Source organism: Heptranchias perlo, chromosome 2, assembly GCF_035084215.1.
Source record: "Heptranchias perlo isolate sHepPer1 chromosome 2, sHepPer1.hap1, whole genome shotgun sequence".
Lineage (NCBI taxonomy): Eukaryota > Metazoa > Chordata > Chondrichthyes > Hexanchiformes > Hexanchidae > Heptranchias > Heptranchias perlo.
In genome coordinates, this window is record NC_090326.1 from 59,055,277 (window position 1) to 59,076,079 (window position 20,803).

Below are 20,803 nucleotides of genomic sequence, written 5' to 3' on the forward strand. Positions count from 1 at the left end.
ACTTTACGATAACCTTTTCTAGCCTACAACCCAATCCCCACCCGCTGCTGTTACCTGCTGAGCTTCTGACTGTAATTCGGCTTTACTTTACTGCTGAGTGTGTCCTGGATAAAAATCCACTTTTGTTTTTCCACAGATGCTGCTTGACCTGCTGAGTATGTCCAAGCTTTTTCTGTTTTTGTTTACAGATTTCCAGCATTAGGCAGTATCTTGTTTTTTGTCTTCTGCAAATGTATTGCTACAATACTCAGCTGCCTCTAGTGGCAAACATCAATAACTAAATGTTACTGCAGGATAGTGTGTAATATAATAGGTTAACAGCATGATATAGGTAAAAAGCATCATGGGTTAATTAGTGTCGGGAGCTACAGTAAGAGAGAACAGCATGTGCCAGGGACAATGCTGAGCAAAACAGACAGCTCGAGCAAAATAAGGCAGCTGGTGTAGAAGTAATGAACTGTATTCCTGAAAAACTGGGTTGAGACAATAATCTCTTAGAGAAAACTTATATCATATGACTTTATGAGTGTATAAGTTAAAATAGTTGAGGGAGGGAGGTTAATACGGAACAGACAAGTCTAAGTATAAAGGAAAACTATTGGAAGAAACAAGAAACACAAGATGAAGTAACCTTGAGTAAGAGGTAAGAACTGGGGCCTCATGTCTAATGGTTTTGTGCCAAGATTAGCCAAATGATAGACTGAAGAGCTGGACAAATTTGGTTTGAGTCCGTTTTCAGACAAAGGGATAACACATGGTGCTAGAATTACATCATATATTATAATCAAAAATAGGTGTTATGGTAAAGGTATAAATGTAGAACGCAATGTACAGTGAAACCTGTAAATTAGGGACACCCAAGGGACTTGCATCAGTTGTCCTTTATTTGCAGGTGTCCCTATTTTCAAAATGGTCATTGTATGTACAGTAAATTATTTGGGACCATCAATGAGTGTCTCATTTTCGCAGGTGTCCCTTTCTTTGGGGGATACTTCTGATCAAGAACCGGCATGGATTGTTATCGCTCTTGGTCCCTGATGGATATCCTACTTGTAAGTATAATGGACGTATTTGTTTGCTTGTAATCACATATTTGTTCAATAAACCTTGAAAGTTAACATGTCTCTAGATTCTGAGCCTTTCTTAGGACTGCTCTGGAAGTCCTACACAGCATCAGTCCAATAGTTACAGCTCTCTTTAGTGACAAGAAACATACTGTAGGAATGCCATAAACCAAGCCAAGATTTGAACTTGGATACAGAAATGAATCCCAAAGTATGGCTAATGAAGCCCAAAAATTCAATTTTCAAAATTTTGATTTATATTTCTGTTTTTCTCTTTTTAGAGTTCCCTGTCTCCAGCAACCAATCACCCTTCTTCAGCCACTGTGAGGATAGAATAGCCTGGGCCAAGCTAACACGAGGTATTGGTCACTGCCAATTGGTGCTCCACCAATGAGTAGCAAGTTAACATGTCAATTAAAACTGTGATACAAACTACTGATTTAGGTCACTACAACAGTTGGAACATCTCCAGGAAGGAAAGTAATTCAATTCTGGAAAAGGACTATCAATCTCAGCCCACTGAGGTGCATCGCCTATTGACTGATCACTATAGAACAGCTTAAAGCCATGGAGAAGCCTTACAGGGATAAAATATCTTTTAGGGAGAAAACAGAGAAATCTAAAAATATGCACCAACTGTACTCAGGGTAAGTCGAATGATAAGCTGTTTTATAGTGACGAGGGCATTAGATCTTGCAATGCACAATTGATTATTCTGCTGCTGTGTTTAACTAGGCCTGTCTCTTTAAGACTACAAAATCTCAATATTGTACACATACTAAGGTCAACTACAGATTATATGTGATGGTGAGAGCAGTTTGCTCAGAAATTTCCAGCTCTAGGTCAGAAGACACCAGAAAAAAATGATTAGCTTTCTTTAAACAAAACATTTTGTGATAACCGGTATGGCATCTGAGATTTAATGGATTTTCTCAAAATTTTTATATAGGATACTAGCAGATCTCCCATGGCATTGTTCACAGTGAGTCAGAAGAGTGTGATGGGAAAACTCTGACATGAGAAGTGTCCCAAGAAGTACATGCTACACACAAGGCTTTTAATTTTTTATATTTATATATATACACACACATTTCAAAATAAATTCTTATGTCCAATTTTATAATGGAAACTGCTGAAGTAAACTTATCATTGCACCCACCTGCTGATGGAGGCACTGCTGCATTGTCACTGGCAGGAGAGTGTAATTAAAGCACAATAAATTTATATACACAATTTCCATTAAAAATGTGGACAAAAGAATTTATAACTCAAGTATAAAAATAAGGATAGAATGTAGGACTTTAAAATGGCGACTCAAATATGACTGCATCCTCTGATTCAATTATCTCTTGCTTTCTAACCCTGCTTCACCTGAGGATTACACTTGGTCTTAACTGTGTGCAACTCCAAGGGACATCAACTAGTAATATATTAAAACCGCTATGTGCGTCACATATTCCATCGAAAAGTCCAATGTAGACACTTCCTATGGGAAATCCCATGTTAAGATGTCCGCATGTATCCCCGTGATGCCAATAAATGGTGCTATATTAGAACGTGACGGTCACACTTGACTGTCACATTACAATCGGTATATTCTCCAGGTTGCTGATCTGTTCCTATAGATTCAGTGTAACTGTTTTTTTTAAACTGATGAGTTTTTAAAAATATTTTTAAACATTTTAACTTTTATATTTTTAAACTAAAACCTTAATTGGTAAAGGGGTAGGAGACTGAGAGTAGGGATAATGGTTATGTACTCCAATTGGCAGGATGTGACTAGCGGTGTCCCCCAGGGACCTGTATTGGGGCCTCAGCTTTTCATTATATTTATAAATTACTTAGGTGAAGGAATAGTGAGCCATATATCTAAGTTTGCTGACCACACCAAGTTAGCTGGCACAGTAAGTAGTGCAAATAGAAGCATAAAGTTGCAAAGGAACATTGATAGATTAAGTGAGTGGGCAAAACTGTGGCAGATGGAGTTCAATGTGGAAAGTGTGAGGTCACCCACTTTAGACCCAAGAAAGATAGATCAGAGTATTTTCCAAATGGTGGGAAGTTAGGAACTGTGGAGGAGCAGAGAGATTTAGGGATCCAAGTACAGAAGTCACTAAAAGCTAGTGTAGAACTACAAAAAATAATTAAAAAGTTGGCCTTTATCTCAAGGGGGCTGAAATACAAATGGGTGGAAGTTATGTTACAGTTATATAAAACTCTTAGGCCCCATTTAGAGTACTGCGTTCAGTTCTGGGCACCGCACTTCAAGAAGTATAGATTAGCCTTGGGAGGGGTGCAGAGCAGATTCACCAGAATGATACCAGGGCTAAAAGGGTTAAATTATGAAGACAGGTTGCATAGACTAGGCTTGTATTCACTTTAGTATAGAAGATTAATGGGGTGATCTATTTGAGGTGTTTAAGATAATTAAAGGAATTGATAGTTTCTCTCTATCTACCCTATTCCCTCTGGGGGGAAGAGTCCAGAACAAGGGGGCATAACCTTCAAATTAGAGCTAGGCCGTTCAAGGGTGATGTTAGGTTGCATTTCTTCACACAAAGTGAAGTGGAAATCTGGAACTCTCACCCAAAAAGCTGTTGAGGCTAGGACAATTGAAAATTTCAAATCTGAGATTGAGAGAATTTTGTTAGGCAAATGTATTAAGGGTTACGGAACCAAGGCGGGTAAATGGAGTTAAGACACAGATCACCCATGATCTAACTGAATGAATGACAGAACAGGCTTCAGGGGCTGAACGGCCTACTCCTGTTCCTATGTGCTGTTTAAATTAGTTGAAGGTTTGTTTTTCCGCCATCTCTTGCCACCACTAATAGCGCAGCGTTCTAAATTGTTAGGAATTTCCCCTTTGTGGCCTGGTTGCGGGCTGGTAGTTGGCACCCCACTGGCAGCACTCATCCCCTGCTCCAATTCCACCCCCGAGAGACCGTGGAAAAGTATACTGTTTTTATTTTCATGTATAGAAATATGTATTTTTGATTAGGATGAAAGAAATAATTTGCATTTATATGAAGCGCCCATCACACCCTCAGGGTATCCCAAAGCACTTCACAGCCAATGAATTACAACAATATCCCACAGTAACAAATGAGATTAATGACTAGTTAATCTGTTTTAATGGTGTTTAAAAGCTAATTTTTGGCCAGGACTTCAGAAGAACTCCCTTGCTCTTTTTTGAATAGTGCCTGAACAGGCAGACAGAGTCTCAGTTTAATATCTCCATCAAAAGACAGCATTCTGACAATGTAGCACCCCCTCAGTATTGCACTAGGTTATGTGCTTAAGCCCTGGAATGAGGCTTGAACCCATGACCCTCTGACTCAAAGGTCAGTGAGCCAAGCAGGCACTTAGCTGTTTGTGTGTGTGTTTCATATTTTTATAATTTGTTGCTGTCAATTTATGCCCCGCTGCCTTTGTGCGACCCAGCTGGATATTTGGTGCCCCATCTCCCAAGCAATTTTGATGAGACCCAGCCCCTAGGGTTGGCAGCGGGATATCTCCTGCACTGCTCCAATGATGTTATGTGCATCTCCCCACTTTTGTGTCTGTCCATTTCCCCATCCCCTGAAGCCTCCATCTTCGTAGATCTAATACCGCTTGTGCAAGTCCCCACCTATTGCTGTGGGTTCCTCTTTGCTATGCATGTCCCACTCTCCAATTTCTTGATTTGCGTCCCACTATTCTAAACCTCCCCGCTTTATTACACGATTATAGATTCCCCCCTAATGCATCTCTTTGCTTCCCGTTCCAGATCTTGCCCCTTGTAAATCTCTCCGCACTGATGTGCATCTCACCCCTTTCCATTTTGTGGATCTTCCAGCCCCCTTGGCCATAGTAACAGTTTCTGTCATACATTAAGTTTGGGAAAAGGTGACAGTGCTTGGCCATTGGCTGACTTCCTGATCTGGCCTTTTGATGGTGATTCAATTTTCGACCCATTTCCAACCTTCCTGCTCTTACCCTGAATATTCCAGATTCCGACTCGTCTGCGGATAATGCCACAAGCAATTTATTAATATATAAATAATAGAATTTTATTTTGGGTCTTCACCTCATGTACCTTCCTCTAGACTCCATTTTCAGTTCAACATATTTTAAAAGATTTATAAGCCTTATCAGAACTCCTTTATAGTACAGTATTCTCATAATTATTCTGAATAATCAATTAAAAAGATGCTCAACTTACACAGTTTTGATTTAAAGTACGTACAAAATAAAGTTTACATGCTAAACTGATAATATATTAATTCAAATTAAATTCATGAATCTAGGAATAACATAATCTCTCCAAGACCAACAAAGTTTGTTAATGTATCCTGAATGGTTCATTTATCCTCACCTTTTCTGCATCTTGTTCAAAGAGCCTGAGCTGAAAGCACTGATCCAGTTTCACCTTGCGTATGTGCCACATCTGATGCAGATGCTGTCTGGTTGAGTGCAGTCTGTCCAGCATACTGGACACTTTTGGTACAAGACCCTGAAAGTCTGCATTCCCTGATATGGAGTTCTTATGGGGAAAACTTTCACTGCTTTGAATCCTTTGCAGCAATTTTTGCCCTTCTAGGTCCAGCTCTTCAATGGGAGCTTTGATGACTTTCTTCTTCAGTAGCGTATGCTCATCAATCATCTTTCTAGCTCCATCCAAGTCCTGAGGGAAGTTCTTTTTGGCTAACATCTCCTGCAGCTCTTCCAATCTGGACAACATGTGTGATGCATTGCTTATGAAGTCCTCCAAGGCCACACGGATTTCAATCCACTCCTCATGGTTGTACTCCAGGCAGCCATCAAACTCAGGAGTGAGCTGGGATGGGTCAACAACTTTGGTAAGACCTTCTATGGACACCATGTTGGTCTAAAAACAGACAGAATAAAAACACGAGTTAACCTAGTCGGTTAATTATTCACTATTAAGGATTACACTTAAGTAGTGGTACACATAATATAGCCCAGGAACCACTTGCATGTCAATTTCGATTCATCCTGACAGAACTCTTGCTTTATGTTTTTCACAGCTAGGATTCAGAGCTTTTTCCTCTCCTCTATCATACAGTGAGAGAAAGCAAAGGAATATATTTAGGAGGCAGAACTATCTCAATTTCCATAGAACGTTAAAAATATGAAAACGATGACCTGCGGTTCAAAAATACTGGTCTTAAAGATTTCTCCCCACTTCGTAGGGATTGGTGGCTCAAACCCATGCCCCATGCAGTGTTTGGAGCATTCCTAAAAGTGTCCCTCAGCAAAACAGTGATTGTGATTTTGATATTGACAAAAACTTGAGAACAGACACTGCACTAAAGGTTTCATTGTTTGTAGATTATTTGTAAATCAATTAACAATCAAACATTGCAGCTGTCTATGGTTTACACGATTCTTATATATAAGGAAAGTGTCTCAACCATTGCAGTTTTTTAATTACTTAAAAACTAGTTCCCATTTTAGACTTTACCTTATGTGTACTGTGTCTTTTTGGTATGAAGCTCATAATTTATTTAATTGGAAACATCAGGCAGAGAAAAAACACACATAGATTTTAAGAGCATGGTTAAAGAGGGCTCTTTTTTTACACTGCCCAAATGCCTATGCTAGTGGATTTTTTTATGCCTTTACATTTACACACTGAACATGAAACTATTCACTAGTATGAGTCTATACCTTCAGGAGGAAGAAGATAAGTTTTTTTTTAAATGGACTGGGGCGGGGGGGGGGCGGGAGGAAATGTTATCATTGCCGGGACTAAATTCAGACTTTTTATGCTGACATCACTCCTTGATCTCCCTACAGCATTTGAGGTGGACCATAACATTTTCTTCAATTGCTTCTCCTTCATTGTTTTAGCTCCAAGGAAGTGCCCTTTTGTAGTTCCACTACTATCTATCCGAATGCAGCCAACACATCTACAGCAACAGTTTCTCTTCCTGTCTCACAGCTTCACCTCCAGAGCACTCCTAGGTTTTATACTTAGCTCCTCTCTTTTCTTCAGCTACATGCTGCCCCATGGCAACATTACCCGCAAGCAAGGTCGGTTTCCATATGTACACTGATGATACCCAGCTCTACTTTTCCATCACCTCCTCTCTCGACTGTCTCTGTGCCGCCAGACTGCCTATCCAATATCATAGATGAGCAAAGACATAACACTGGGAAGACTGAAGCCATCGTTTACGGCCCCTGCCATAAATTCCACTCTTTCATCGCTTTCTCTGGCCACTCACTCAGATTGAACCAGGCTGCCTAAAACTTCGGTGGCCTCTTTGATTCTGAATTGAGCTCTAAACACCACATCATGTCCATCACCAAATTACCTATTCATACCTGTACAGCATTACCCACCTCCATCCCTACTTCAGCCCTTGCACTGCTGAAACCCTTATCCATGCTTCTGGCACCTCTCGACTCACTTATCCCGATGCCTGTCTTTCTGGCTCCCCATCCTCCACTCTCCGCAAACTCCAAGTTGCTCAAAATGCAAGCACCTGCACCTTGTCCCACATTAAGTTCCACGTGCCCATCACCCTTTCCTCCCTGTCCTGCATTGGCTTGCTGTCCTCGAACATATTAAACTCCTCATTCTGGTTTTCAAATCACTCCATATCCTTGACTAGCCCTGTCTCTTCAACTTATATATCCCCCTGCCAAGCCCAACAGCCCATGACTCTGAAATTTTCTATGTTACTCTCTCCCGTAGGCCCATGTTTGGTGAGAGGCTTCAGCTCCTTCTCTAAAGCCCTCCGCGTCTCTACTTCTCTCTACCAGTTTCAAAGCCCCTCAAAACCCTTCTTTTCAACCAGTCTCTCAGTAACCATGCCCTCTTACCATCCTAATTTCTCCTTCCACGGCTCAACCTCCATCCCCGTTTATTTCCATTTGTGAAGGCTCATGGGACTTTTTTTTATGCTGATGGCACTAAATGCAAGTTGCTGTTACACAAATGTATGCTGCAAATGAAAATCATTGCTGTTGTCACATAGTTAACAAAAAACATTTTCATGTGACTGGGCGTCCATTAAGCATGTTGTGATGTTGTGAACTATAGTGGCTTTTGTATTGCAGCCCAGCTCTCAGAAGAGTTTGCTGACTCAGCCGTGGTCCCACGTTTAGCTTAGCTTCTAGAAACCAGTATGCAGAATAGTGGAGTCATTGACGTCACCCCAAAACAAACTACTGCATTTTACTAGCCTCAACAAGACCGATTGCAGTTAGGAAGACCTAATGAAAAACCGGTCTTCTTTGCCATGATGCTAAAAAAAAATGCAACAAGTTTACTTTGATATGGCTGCTAGCTGTAGGAGACCTATGCTGCAAGATTGTTGATTAAAGAGCAATGTAAAAGCAGCTGAAGACTGACTAAATATTGCAGTCCACCAGAAAGCACAATGAGCTGAACGTAACTTTGCCACACCAAAATACAACTGAGAAGCAGGTGCCCCTGTGATTATAAAATTTTCATCCAAAAAATCACAATCAAACTGAAAATGAGAAAGTACAATCCAGTATACTAGTACTGTCCCTAACAGCTCAAGGGACTATGTTTCTTAAACCTCCCCTAATCGTTGCTTAACCAGGTTAAACAATTATATCGCATTATGACAATAATGAGCTTGCCTTCAAAAAATGTTTTGCAACTTCAGGCATTTCCGCACATTATCGAAACGGTTTTGTTTTGTGCACAATTGTGTACAAACGACATGACTGAATCATAAAGTAAGCTTTCAAATCCTTTTATATAGGAAGGAAAAACATTAGGCTAAATGGCTTAGCCAAAAAACTCTTGCTTTAGAAGCCGAAGAACATAAAAACTGTTTTTGTTATTAGTCTAATATCTATAGCTGAAAGTACCTCAAACTCGAACTTTGAGCTCCCAAAGTTAGTTCGCTGCTTCTGCCAGAAGTTGTCTGGCTTGATGATCAGTGCAACATGAATACAGCCAGGAAATGACTCCTGTAGAATCTTCAGCAGCGGCTTAATGGAGTCCCATTTGGATCCACGCATGTCAACTATCACAGTGAACCCTCGTTTACACACCTCTTCACTGGAGAAAAGAAAAACAAGTCACATCCTAAGTAATATACATATAAATATATACAGGGAAAACCAGTAACCATGAGAAGAGCAGCAGCAAATGAAAACATACACGACATGGCTTTGGATTTTGGTGACACCCCCCCATCCCCACAACCTTCAACCAAGTATTTTGGGGGGATAGAGAATATGTATTGAATGGCTTTGTTCAAATACGTGACCTGAAGCAACTTGTACTTCCCCTCTCCCTTTTCGGTCAATTTTCTCGTTTCCTTCTCTCCTGAACTCCTTGCTGGAATATGGTTCCACAGATGCTGGGCACCCTCCATCCTCCAATACTCATCCAAGTGATTATCCTTCATGTGTGAGCCTAGGCAGTGAGCGTCAGCAGGTTATATGAGCATCACAGCAGAGTCTGATGCTGTCCTCACCAAACATCCAAATAAGCATTTCTAACAGAGGTCACTGGATAATTATTAGGAGTGGGGACCAAGTTAATTTCCCTCTTCCTCAATGCAGGGTATCAAAACAATTTCAGCATCTCCACCACCACCCTGGTTGAGATTAGTTGCTTCAGCACAGACTAGGGATCAAACATGGGGCCTTCCCATCTGTATCCTTAGATGAGGTCAAGGAGGATGAGGAGTGATAAAGCACCATGGTCACACAAAGGATGTAATTGGTGATTTAAAAAGGGCAATTTTGGTACTGTGGACAGGACAGAAACTGCATTGAAGGGATTTAAAGCACAAGTGATGGGAGAAATGGGAACGGAACTGGTTAGCTCCGTTTAAGGATTTCAGAGAGGATTTCACCTCATGGATGTGGGCTTGATCCATCCCAGATCAGCAAGATGAAAGTCGTTTCACTAAACTGGCTTTAGAGGTCCTAAATGAAATGAATTTGGCTAGTCTTAACCCAGTTTCTTATGGATACCAATCAACTGGCTCAAAATCGTAAACCTCATTCATAGTTATGACAGATACTATTTCCCATTCGTTTTGGTTCAGTTAAAAGCTCTTCCAAGGATATGGTTAAGTCACATGGTTAGGTCAGTTTAAAGGAAATGTTTCTCTACGTCCGGTTATGCTATACTTGGCTTTGGAATACTTGATGCTGGCACTGGGTGCTGAAAACAGGAAAATACCCATTGCCTTCAGCACTGACATCCTTCAATTTGATGGGCACAAAAAATTAATGAAAAATAAAACAGAAAATCCTGTACATATGCTTGTATAACATGAATGGAATTCCAGATAATGCAATGAGGTCCAACAATGCTGCTTTGTTACCAGCCGAATCTGATGTATAACTGGAAGCAAAATGCCTGCCAATTTTCCTTTCCTCACTTTGTTTCCACTCAAACCTTCTCTTACTTACCATTCCACTTCTACAGTTGGCTAAAATAATAAATGTGTTAAAACTGAATCTACAGTCCAATTTATAGTAGCTAATGAGGGGTCCAATTCATCTGAAAATTGTCAATAATGACTGGCATAAACCAGCCCCAACTTATTCAGGTCTAATTAGGGTAGTACTAAAATCTGGAAGTAGGTTCAGAACCCAAATATGCTCCACCCCACCCCAGTACAAGTTTAGGGACCTGGCGGGGGCTAATCTTGCCAATTTCCTTCCAGTCCCACTCACCCCTCCCAGCGCCGACCCTGTGGAATCTGCCAGCGAATCAGCTATTACCACCCCTGTCCACATCTCCCTCCAGAATCTCTGTTCACTTGTGAACAAGGCCGTTGCCATCCATGAGCTTATTGTGGATGACTGCATCGGCATCATGGCCTTAACAAAAACCTGGCCGACGGGTGATGACACCTTCCACCTTAATGCAGCCTCCCTGCCTGGCTACCTTCCACCAGTTGCCCCACCCAGATTGCTGTGGTGGTGGTGTGGCCCTGATCACAAAATCACACCTTGGTCTGTCCCCAACACCTATGGCACCTTCTCCTCCTTTGAATATCTCACCTTGTTCCACCCCTCTCACCTCTGCTTTAAAATCCTTGTTTTCTACCACAAACACAAGTACCACGCCAAGTTTCTCACTGAGATATCTTCACTGCTTTCCTCCCTCAGCCTCTGCACCGAAGGACTTCTCATCTTCAGTGATTTCAACCTCCATCTCAACTCATCATGCCTTCTCTCCTCTGAGTTCACTGCCCTCCTATGCTCCCTTAATCTCTCTCTCCACATAAATTCCCCAACCCATATTCCAGGCCACCCCCTCAATCGTGCCATCTCACCTGGCCCCTCTACATCCATCATGTCAATCACGGATAAGGCCATCTCTGATCACTTCCTTGTATCCCTCTCCACCAACATCCCCCTTCCCCCTCCCAACCCCACTTCCTTCTGTGTCCGCCCCTGGAAAAAGTGGGACTGCCCTCACCTGATTCCACTCTTATCTATCCAGTCGTAGTCAGAGAATCTGCTGCAATGGCCTTTCTTCCGGCCCCCACCACGTTACCTCTGGAGTACCCCAAGGATCTATCTGTGGCCCCCACCTATTTCTCATCTTCATGCTACTCCTCGGCGACATCATTCAAAGACATAGCTTCAGGTTCCACATGTACACTGACGACACCCAACTCTATCTCACCAACACCTCTCTCCACCCCTCCATTGCCTTTGTGTTGTCAGTCTGCTTATCCGATATCCAGTCCTGGTTGAGCTGCAATTAAACAATGGGAAGCCTGAAGCCATTGTCTTCAGCCCCCACCACAATCTCCATTCCCTCGCCACCAATTCCATCCCACTTCCCGGCCACTGTCTCAGGCTGAAACAGACTGTTTGCAACCTCGGCATCTTATTTAACCCGAAGCTGAGATTCCGATCCTATATCCTCTCCATCACAAAGACCACCTACTTCCACCTCTGTAATATCGCCTGCCTGCATTCCTGCCTGAGCTGAAACCCTAATCCATGCTTTTGTTACCTCCAGACTCAACTAACCAATACTCTCCTGGCCAGCCTCCTATCTTCTAATAAACTTCAGCTCATCCAAAACTCTGCTGCCTGCGTGCTAATCCACACCAAGTCCCAATCAATCATCGCCCCGAGCTCGGTGATCTATATTGGTTCCCGGTACACCAATGCCTTCAATTTAAAATTCTCATCCTTGTTTTCAAATCGTTACATGGCCTCGGCCCTCCCTATCTTTGTAAACTCCTCCAGCCATACAACCTTCTGAGAGCTCTGTGTTGCTCCAACTCTGGCCTCTTATGCATCATCCACTCTGTCCCATTACTGGTGCTCATGCCTTTGGCCGTCTAGGCCCTAAGCTCTGGAATTCCCTCTGTAAACCTCTCCACTTCTCTCCTTTAAGACCCTCCTTAAAATCCACATCTTTGACCAAGCTCCTAATATCTCTCTTTGGTTCGATGTCAATTTTTGTCCAGTTATGCTATGAAGCACATTGGGACACTTTCCTATGTTAAAGGCGTTATATAAATACATGTTGTTGTTGTTGTGGTAGTGGTAGTAGTAGTAGTAGTAAAAGGCATAGAGCTGAGAGGTGATAACATGTTTGAAGACCTCAGACAATAAAGGGAGGTTAGAGATGAGGCAGTAGTTAAAGAGGACAGATGTGTCAAGGGTAAGTTTCTTGAGATGAGGAGGCTGACAAAGTCTGTTTCGAAACAAAGAGGGGCAGAGCCTGAGGAAAGGGAACCATTAACTACGTCAGCTAGCATGGGGGCCACAAGTGGAAGTTGAGTGGGGAGGGCATGAAGGGAGCAGGAGGTGAGTCTCATGGATGAGATGAGCTTGAAGAGGACAAAAAAACTGCAAAATGAAGTGGGGTCATGGCTAAAGTCGATGTGAGGTCAGGAGGAAGGGGGGAAAACAGCTGAGGAAGCTGCACAGTTGGTCTCAATCTTAAAGGTGAAGAAATCCATGAGCTCTTGGAGAAAAGGTGTTTGAGGAAACAATCAATTAAGGACAAGGAGCATATGGATGTCCTTGCCCTCTAAGACGATGCTGGGGAAGCAGGTGGTTTTTACTGACCAGGGCATGCTAATGCTTGATGTGGTTGGGCCAAATCTGTCAATGGATGATTAGGCCAGTTGTATATGCCTCTGATTTAAGAGAGCAAAGATGAGGGCTGTAGCAGAGGGAACAGCAGGTGTCGAAGGCAGTAACTGTTTTCTAGGAACAAGGATGTTGAAGGCAAAGGCAAGGGAGCAATTTAGCGGGTTGCAACAGCAGAGGTATTGTGGCAGGTGAAGACAGGTACAGTGTCAGAGGAAAAGGAGTTGGGAATTTGAAAGTGAAAGTTGCTGTGAGTTAGGGTAGTTCTTTCCATTAGCAGATGGAAAAGGTAGTGAGATTGGAGGTGGGGATAAGGTGAGGAGATGTGAGTGATAAGTGAGAGGAAGTGGTCAGAGATAGCCTTGTCGGTGATCAAGACTTTAGGAGTGGTGAGACCACAAGAAATTATGAGGTTGAGGGGGCAACCAAGAATGTGAGTGGGGAGTTCATATTTAGGGTGAGTTCTAGGAATGCATCCTAGGTTGCTGAGGGAAGAGTGGAAATTGCGGAGGTACTGGCCATAATCTTCCAAACATCTGTAGATACGGGGGGTGGTGCCAGAAGACTGGAGAATTGCAAATGTTACACCCTTGTTCAAAAAAGGGTGTAAGGATAAACCCAGCAACTACAGGCCAGTCAGTTTAACCTCAGTGGTGGGGAAACTTTTACAAACGATAATCTGGGACAGAATTGGACAGCGGTGGATTGATTAGGGAAAGCCAGCACGGATTTGTTAAAGGCAAATCGTGTTTAACTAACTTGATTGAGTTTTTTGATGAGGTATACAGGGAGGGTAGATGAGGGCAATGCAGTTTATGCGGTGTATACGGACTTTCAAAAGGCATTTGATAAAGTGCCGCATGGTAGGCTTATCATCAAGATTGCGGCCCATGGAATAAAGGGGGCAGTAGCAACATGGATACAGAATTGGCTAAGTGACAGGAAACAGAGAGTACTGATGAACGGTTGTTTTTCACGCTGGTGGGAGGTATACCGGGGTCGGTGCTGGTACCACTGCTTGTCTTGATACAGACTAATGACTTGGACTTGGGTGTACAGGGTACAATTTCAAAATGTGCAGATGACACAAAACTTGGAAGGATAGTAAACAGTGAGGAGGATAGTGATAGACTTCAAGAGGATATAGACAGGCTAGTGACATGGGCAGACACGTGGCAGATGAAATTTAATACAGAAAAATGCAAAGTGATACATTTCAGTAGGAAGAACGAGGAGAGGCAATATAAACTACAGGACACAACTCTAAAAGGGGTACAGGAACAGAGAGATCTGGGGGTATATGTGTACAAATCGTTGAAGGTGGCAGCACAGGTTGAGAAAGAGATTAAAAAAGCATACAGGATCCTGGGCTTTATAAATAGAGGCATAGAGTACTAAATATGGAAGTCATGATGAACCTTTATAAAACACTGGTCCGGCCACAACTGGAGTACTGTGTCCAGTTCTGGGCACTGCACTTTAGGAAAGAAGTGAAGGCCTTAGAGAGGGTGCAGAAAAGATTTACTAGAATGATTCCAGGGATGAGGGACTTTAGTTACGTGGATAGACTGGAAAAGTTGGGGTTGTTCTCCTTGGAACAGAGATGGTTGCGAGGAGATTTGATAGAGGTATTCAAAATCATGAAGGGTCTAGACGGAGAGAAACTGTTCCTGTTGGCGGAAGGGTCAAGAACCAGAGGACACAGATTTACGGTGATTGGCAAAAGAACCAAAGGTAACATGTGGAAAAACTTTTTTACACAGCGAGTGGTTAGGATCTGGAATGCACTGCTCGAGGGGGTGGTGGAGGCAGATTCAATCATGGCCTTCAAAAGGGAACTGGATAAGTACTTGAAAGGAAAAAATATGCAGGGCTACGGGGATAGGGCGGGGGAGTGGGACTATCTGGATTGCTCTTGCATAGAGCCGGCGCGGACTCGATGGGCTGAGTGGCCTCCTTCCATGTTATAACCTTTCTATGATTCTATGAGATTGAGTGAGGCATGGGGCTTGGGAGGGCAACAAATGACGAGGCTTTTAAGTGAGAGGTAGCCTTCCATCACCTTCCATTCTACTGTTTCATTCAAAGAAAGTTTAGCACACCACCCAAAATTTTAAAACCGTCTTCAAAATAAATAAATACATCTTCAGAGAGTAAACAAACTGTATTCCACTCAATATGCCTGCATGGATCTGACCTTTGAACCCACATGACAGCAGTGGTTCTCAAAATAAACAAGAGTATAAACAGTGCTTTGATTGGTGATTTACTTCAGGAGCTTTCCCATCTGAGTTAACAGCCATGACCAGGAAGCTCCAGCTTGAGTCCGAGCACTGACAGGCACTTCAGTCTGCAAGTCCAATCCTCCACCAGAAATTTTGATGGAGCCCAGTCTACATACATTACTCTGAAACAAGTGGGATCCTTAATGACAGGATATACACTTTTTGGGGGAGGAGGATGAGACAGAGAAATAGACAGAAGTATAAGTGCTATGTTGAAAATGCTTTGGGTGAGTATGTTCGCAGAACTATTTAAACAGCCCTAATTTAAACAAGCTTAACAAGCACGGCATTAGTAGTTGCTATTTATATTGGCACACTAAGCAGCACCACTGTCTAACTCTAATTTTAAAGCTAACAATTAGTGCAGGCCACGGTAGGATATACTGATCTACATTACTATATTACCCTCCTTACAAAAAGGCAAGACACTATTCATATTAGATGCAGGATGTGAAAAGGCTATGATTTTCAGTACCTTTCACCAATCCACAAACCTCCTCAAAGCAAATACACAACAGTGTTCTCAAAATTTCAATTATGGGACATTCTTGGGTATCACAGAATTAAGGGAAACTGAAAAGCTGTCTTCACTATCAAAAACATAAATATTGACAAAACAGAAAACATTTTTGAGTGGGCTTCAAAAACTGTATTTGGGTCTTGGAAGGCAACATGATATTTGTGTAAGACATTTGATGTTTATCGAAAAGCAACATCTGGCAAACACTGTGATAACAATCCCAGGATATAAACCAATACTTAACTACAGTAAAATATTTCTCCAATTGTGGTATACAAAGTACACATTTATTGTATAGCTAAACATCTGAAATCTGCAGCTGGTTTCTGTTACACTTCTCAAATCTATTGATACACTAGCTATGGCCAAAATGTGAAATTTGACAAATATATCTAATTTTTAAAAAGACAATGACATTAATAATTTTCCACCATTCTTGAAAGCTTACTGTACTTCTGTTCACAAAAGGTAGAAGATGAAATTAAAATCCTTAAAAGATGAATCATGAACGCTTCTGAGAAAAATTTCAGCATGAAAGAAATACTCCAGCATACAATTTTAAATCCAAGTCAACAAGACTAACCAATGCCACAACCAACTCTGCCAAATTCCCAACTATTCAAAGCCTTGTAAAAGTGGATTTAAGCAAAACAGCAGGTAGATTGCCTATTTGGTGCAACTTTCTTTGGTGTGAGAAGAATTGGAGGATGTTGGCTGGCACATTATTTAATGGAGAAAAAGTGTGAAAAAGGCACTTCAAATGATAGTATCATCCCTGTTTGGTGTACCTTATTAAATCCAATTTGTGTCCACAGTTTTAAACATACTGAGCATTAGGGTACAAGTCATGTTTGCTTCCACACAGACTACAGCTTGGAATATTCTTTTCAATTTTACAGAGTAGAAGGTCTAACAAGTTTACAAAACAGGTCATGTGTTTTACACTAATAAAACAGCTAAAGAAGTGAATATGCAATGTGTCCACCACACTCCAATACCCATTTCATTTTTAGGGAGCGTCACCTGCCTGCAACCTATATTGTGAAGAAAATCTAGGATAAATCCTCAGTGCTCATATTTTGAAATGAACTAAACAGTCACCCAGAAAATGCATAAGTTAGAAATTTTATAAACAGGTAATAGTTATTTTCAGATTTCAAGTTTGCAGTCTCTTGGTGCCTGCCATTTGGTCTTCCACTGTGTTGTAAACAATTTCATTTCTGCTGTAAACAGACTTCATTCGTGCTCAACCAATGTAAACAGCTACAGCCTAAAGATTTACAGTACAGTGAAGCAAAATGCAACAAAAAATAATTAGTGGTGATCTGAACAGTCAACTTTCACGTTGCTGTCAAACATATACACTTATAATGTGATTTTCAATTAGCCAACTGATCTGCACAGATGGTATCACATCTCAAAATTATGTTTTAAACTATATTTTACAGTAATATGTCAACTTTGATTTCTGTTACATCACGCAATGTACTCCAACAGTTTATTCACTGCACAACTTCATTAAAAGCACACACAAAGATCACCGTTAATTATTCAGTTCATCCTTTGGAAACAACCGAAAACCAACATACCAATTCTCATTGAATAAAACAGAATTATCACAAATCCTTAGGTTTAAAAGATTAATCATGTGGTTTACATTACAGACACTGAACAATACAGAGATGTACAAATTTACAAAAGTACATTTTATATCTATGGAGAGGATTAAATGGGAAACAACAAAAACTTGCATTTAAATAGTGCCTTAATCATGGAAAACCATCCCAACATGCTTCATAGAGGACAAAAGGAGAAGGCACTAAGCTTCTGTGGGTGAGTTAGGAGAGGTGACCAAAAGCTTGGTCAAAGAGATGTGTTTTGTAAAAGCTTTTAAAGGTGGGGAGGGCAGTAAAGAGGTGGAGGGGTTGAGGGAGAGGTTGAGGGAGTGAGTTCCAAAGCGTAAGGCCACAGCTGAAGGTGGAGTGGAGAGAGAGAGAGATGCACAGGAGTCAGTGGGCAGAGGTCTCGGGAGAGACATATAGTGGGATATGGTTCCAGAGGTAAGGTGAGCAAAACAGAACCAGAAACTAAAACAGAAGAAAAAGAGAATTTTTAAATGTCATGGAATGAAAATATATCCTTATGGAAAAAAATCATAGCAAGACCTCAACCAGGAAATAAAAGGAAAGCACAAATGCTGGAGATCTGAAATAAAAACAGAAAGTGGTCAAAATGAACAGCAGGTCACTAAGCATCTGAACTCATAGATACATTAGCATTTTGAATGTGACCCTTCATCAGTTCCACACTGAAAACATTTTTTATTTGAGACCTAAATCATAATGACTTCACAAAAAGGTCAAAAATAATTCAGGCATTAAACTGAAATATTTGACAAGATGCAAGAAAACAAAAAGTAGTGAGGATTGAGTTTACAATAGTCAATTGAGAATATCCACAATGGCCATCAGGAGCAGTAAAAGGACAACAGAAAAGCTAGCTGTACATTGCAATAAGAAAGATACAAAGTAATCTTTATCTATTTAAGTAGATATATGGTTTTTAAAAAAAGATTCCAGCCTCATATCACTGATGAGGCCACATTTGGAATATTGAGAGAGGTTTTGGGCACCTGATCTTCAAAAGAACACAGACTTGTTGGGGAGCATTTGTAAAAGAAGATTCTGGGACTAAGGACCCACAGTTAGGGGGAGAAACTTACAGAGCTGAATTTGTTGTCATTGAAAAAAAATTGAGGTCAATATTTGGATTTGGAAAATGTTGATGTAAGCTATTTTGCTTGGACGATGAAGGCAGAACTAGAAGTCATAGATGGCTCGTGTTGCTGTGATGAGATCATCTGTGAAGGGTAGGCAGCCAGGGTTGAATTAGGAAGACCGAAGCATCAACTTCAGCCGACATCACAAACTCCACATCCTCGCCACTGACTCCAACCCCCTCACTGGCCAGTGTCTCAGACTGAGCCAGACACTTCACAACGCCAGCGTCCAATTTGACCCACGGCTGAGCTTTTGACCCCATATTTTCTCTATCATTAAGACTGCTTCAATCCACCTCTGTAACCTCACCTGACTTCACAACCACCTCAATCCTTTTGCCGCTGAAGTCTCCAGACTCAACTATTCCAATGCTTTCCTGGTCAGCCTCCCAATCTTCACCCCCTGTAAACTTTAGCACATCTAAAACTCTGCTGCCATATCCTATCCCACACCAAATCCTGCTCGCCTATCATCCCTTTTCTCACTGACCTACATTGGCTCCAAGTTCCCCAACACTTCAAATTAAAAAATTCTCATCCTTGTGTTTAAATCCGTCCGTGGCCTTGTTCCTCCCTATTTCTAACCTCTACCTCAAACTCTCCATTCCTCTGATTCTAGACTGTTACGTATTCTGCCTCCCTTCACCCCACTTAGGCCCCACTCACACTCTGGAATTCCCTCCCTAAACCTCTCCACTCTCCCCCATTTCCTCCTGTTAAATCTTCCTTAAAACTAATCTCTTCGACCAAGCTTTTGGTCACTATTCCTAACATCTCCTTCTACGCTCGGCATCCATTTTTTCCTTAGGCTTCTGTGAAGGTCCTTGAGACTTTTTTCTACATTAAAGGCACTGTATAAATGCAAGATGTGTTTGTTCTTGTTGCAACTGGAAAACCTCACTATCTCTACATATTTGAGTGAGCATACTGAATTTAGCATTTTGGTACTCCATCATGCATGCCACTTTCATCAGTTTAAGCAAGTCATGTTAGGTGTATTTTTGACTTGCTGTACAAGTTTTTAATGATCGGTTGGAAGTATTTTACATTTCCATATATTAGCAAGATGGCAAGAGTAATAATACAATGACATGAACCATATACTAACTGTTATGGTTAAGGAAATTAGTTCTCTGTAATTAGACATCTTAAATTCCAACCTCCTTAACTGGTTAACATCTTTCTTTCAAGGTTTAGAAATCCTTTCCTGAACACTACTTAGTCTCCTTGAAATGTCATTAGCAGTTTTAGATATTTCAGTCCTGCAGATTAAATAAAATTCCTTAATGAATTCACCAATTTTCAGCAAGACTCCCTTTCTGATTGGTTACTAGAAATGGCAAGGATTAATTATATTAATTCTATTTCCTGATTACAATTATTAATAACACCAGATATTGTGTCCTCACTTTTGAGTGACCTGAATGAATCCAAATTAGGCCAACAAAAAGTGATACAACATTTTTACATCATATGATGAATTAAAAATTCCTACAGTTTCTACAACTGGCAAAATGTGCTAAAATTAATCTATATTTATTATCCTCTATCAATATATATCTGTCAATTTTAATTCCAGGAAAATCCTTTCTTCAGCTAGGCTGTATTAAACAAATCAGAAACAAAACAGCAGAGGTTACAGTTTATTTGTAGTGTGAGCTCTGGTTGCAATTTTGAATCAAAACTGGGAATCCAAAATCAAAGATAAGAAGAGAGGAAGTAAATATGCCAAATCAGCACTCGCAGAAGTGGAGCATGATGACACGGAAGCTCTGCATCTTCTTTCTTCCATCCCTCACACACCAGCCTTAACGTAACTTACAAATATTCAGCTTTGAAACATTGTAGAACAAAAGCACCAAGTAAATAATATAAAATGCACACAATCAAGTTTCATTTTTAAAAAACTGTGGGAAATATTACTGAAGTATGCAGCACGACATTACTCATCAAATTTAGTTCTTGCACATGCACAAAGCCTTTCTAACTGCAAAAAGAGATCCCAATATCAGATTAAGAGCAAAAAAAATCAGCATCTTCAAGTTATGTAGTTGATGTCCTGTAACATATTATGCCA

At 41.1% G+C, this 20,803-nt stretch overlaps 1 protein-coding gene across 3 annotated transcripts in view; it reads right to left on the bottom strand.

Moving 5' to 3' along the window:
* LOC137339542 (triple functional domain protein) overlaps positions 1-20,803 on the bottom strand; it is a 522,426-nt gene that overhangs the window by 299,047 nt on the left and 202,576 nt on the right. For all 3 annotated transcript variants that reach the window (XM_068001904.1, XM_068001903.1, XM_068001905.1), the window contains exons 4-5: positions 8,922-9,114; positions 5,422-5,934 (exon numbers count right to left, since the gene is read on the bottom strand). In XM_068001904.1, the coding sequence (XP_067858005.1) occupies positions 5,422-5,934; positions 8,922-9,114 (706 nt within the window). The remainder of the gene's footprint in view (positions 1-5,421; positions 5,935-8,921; positions 9,115-20,803) is intronic.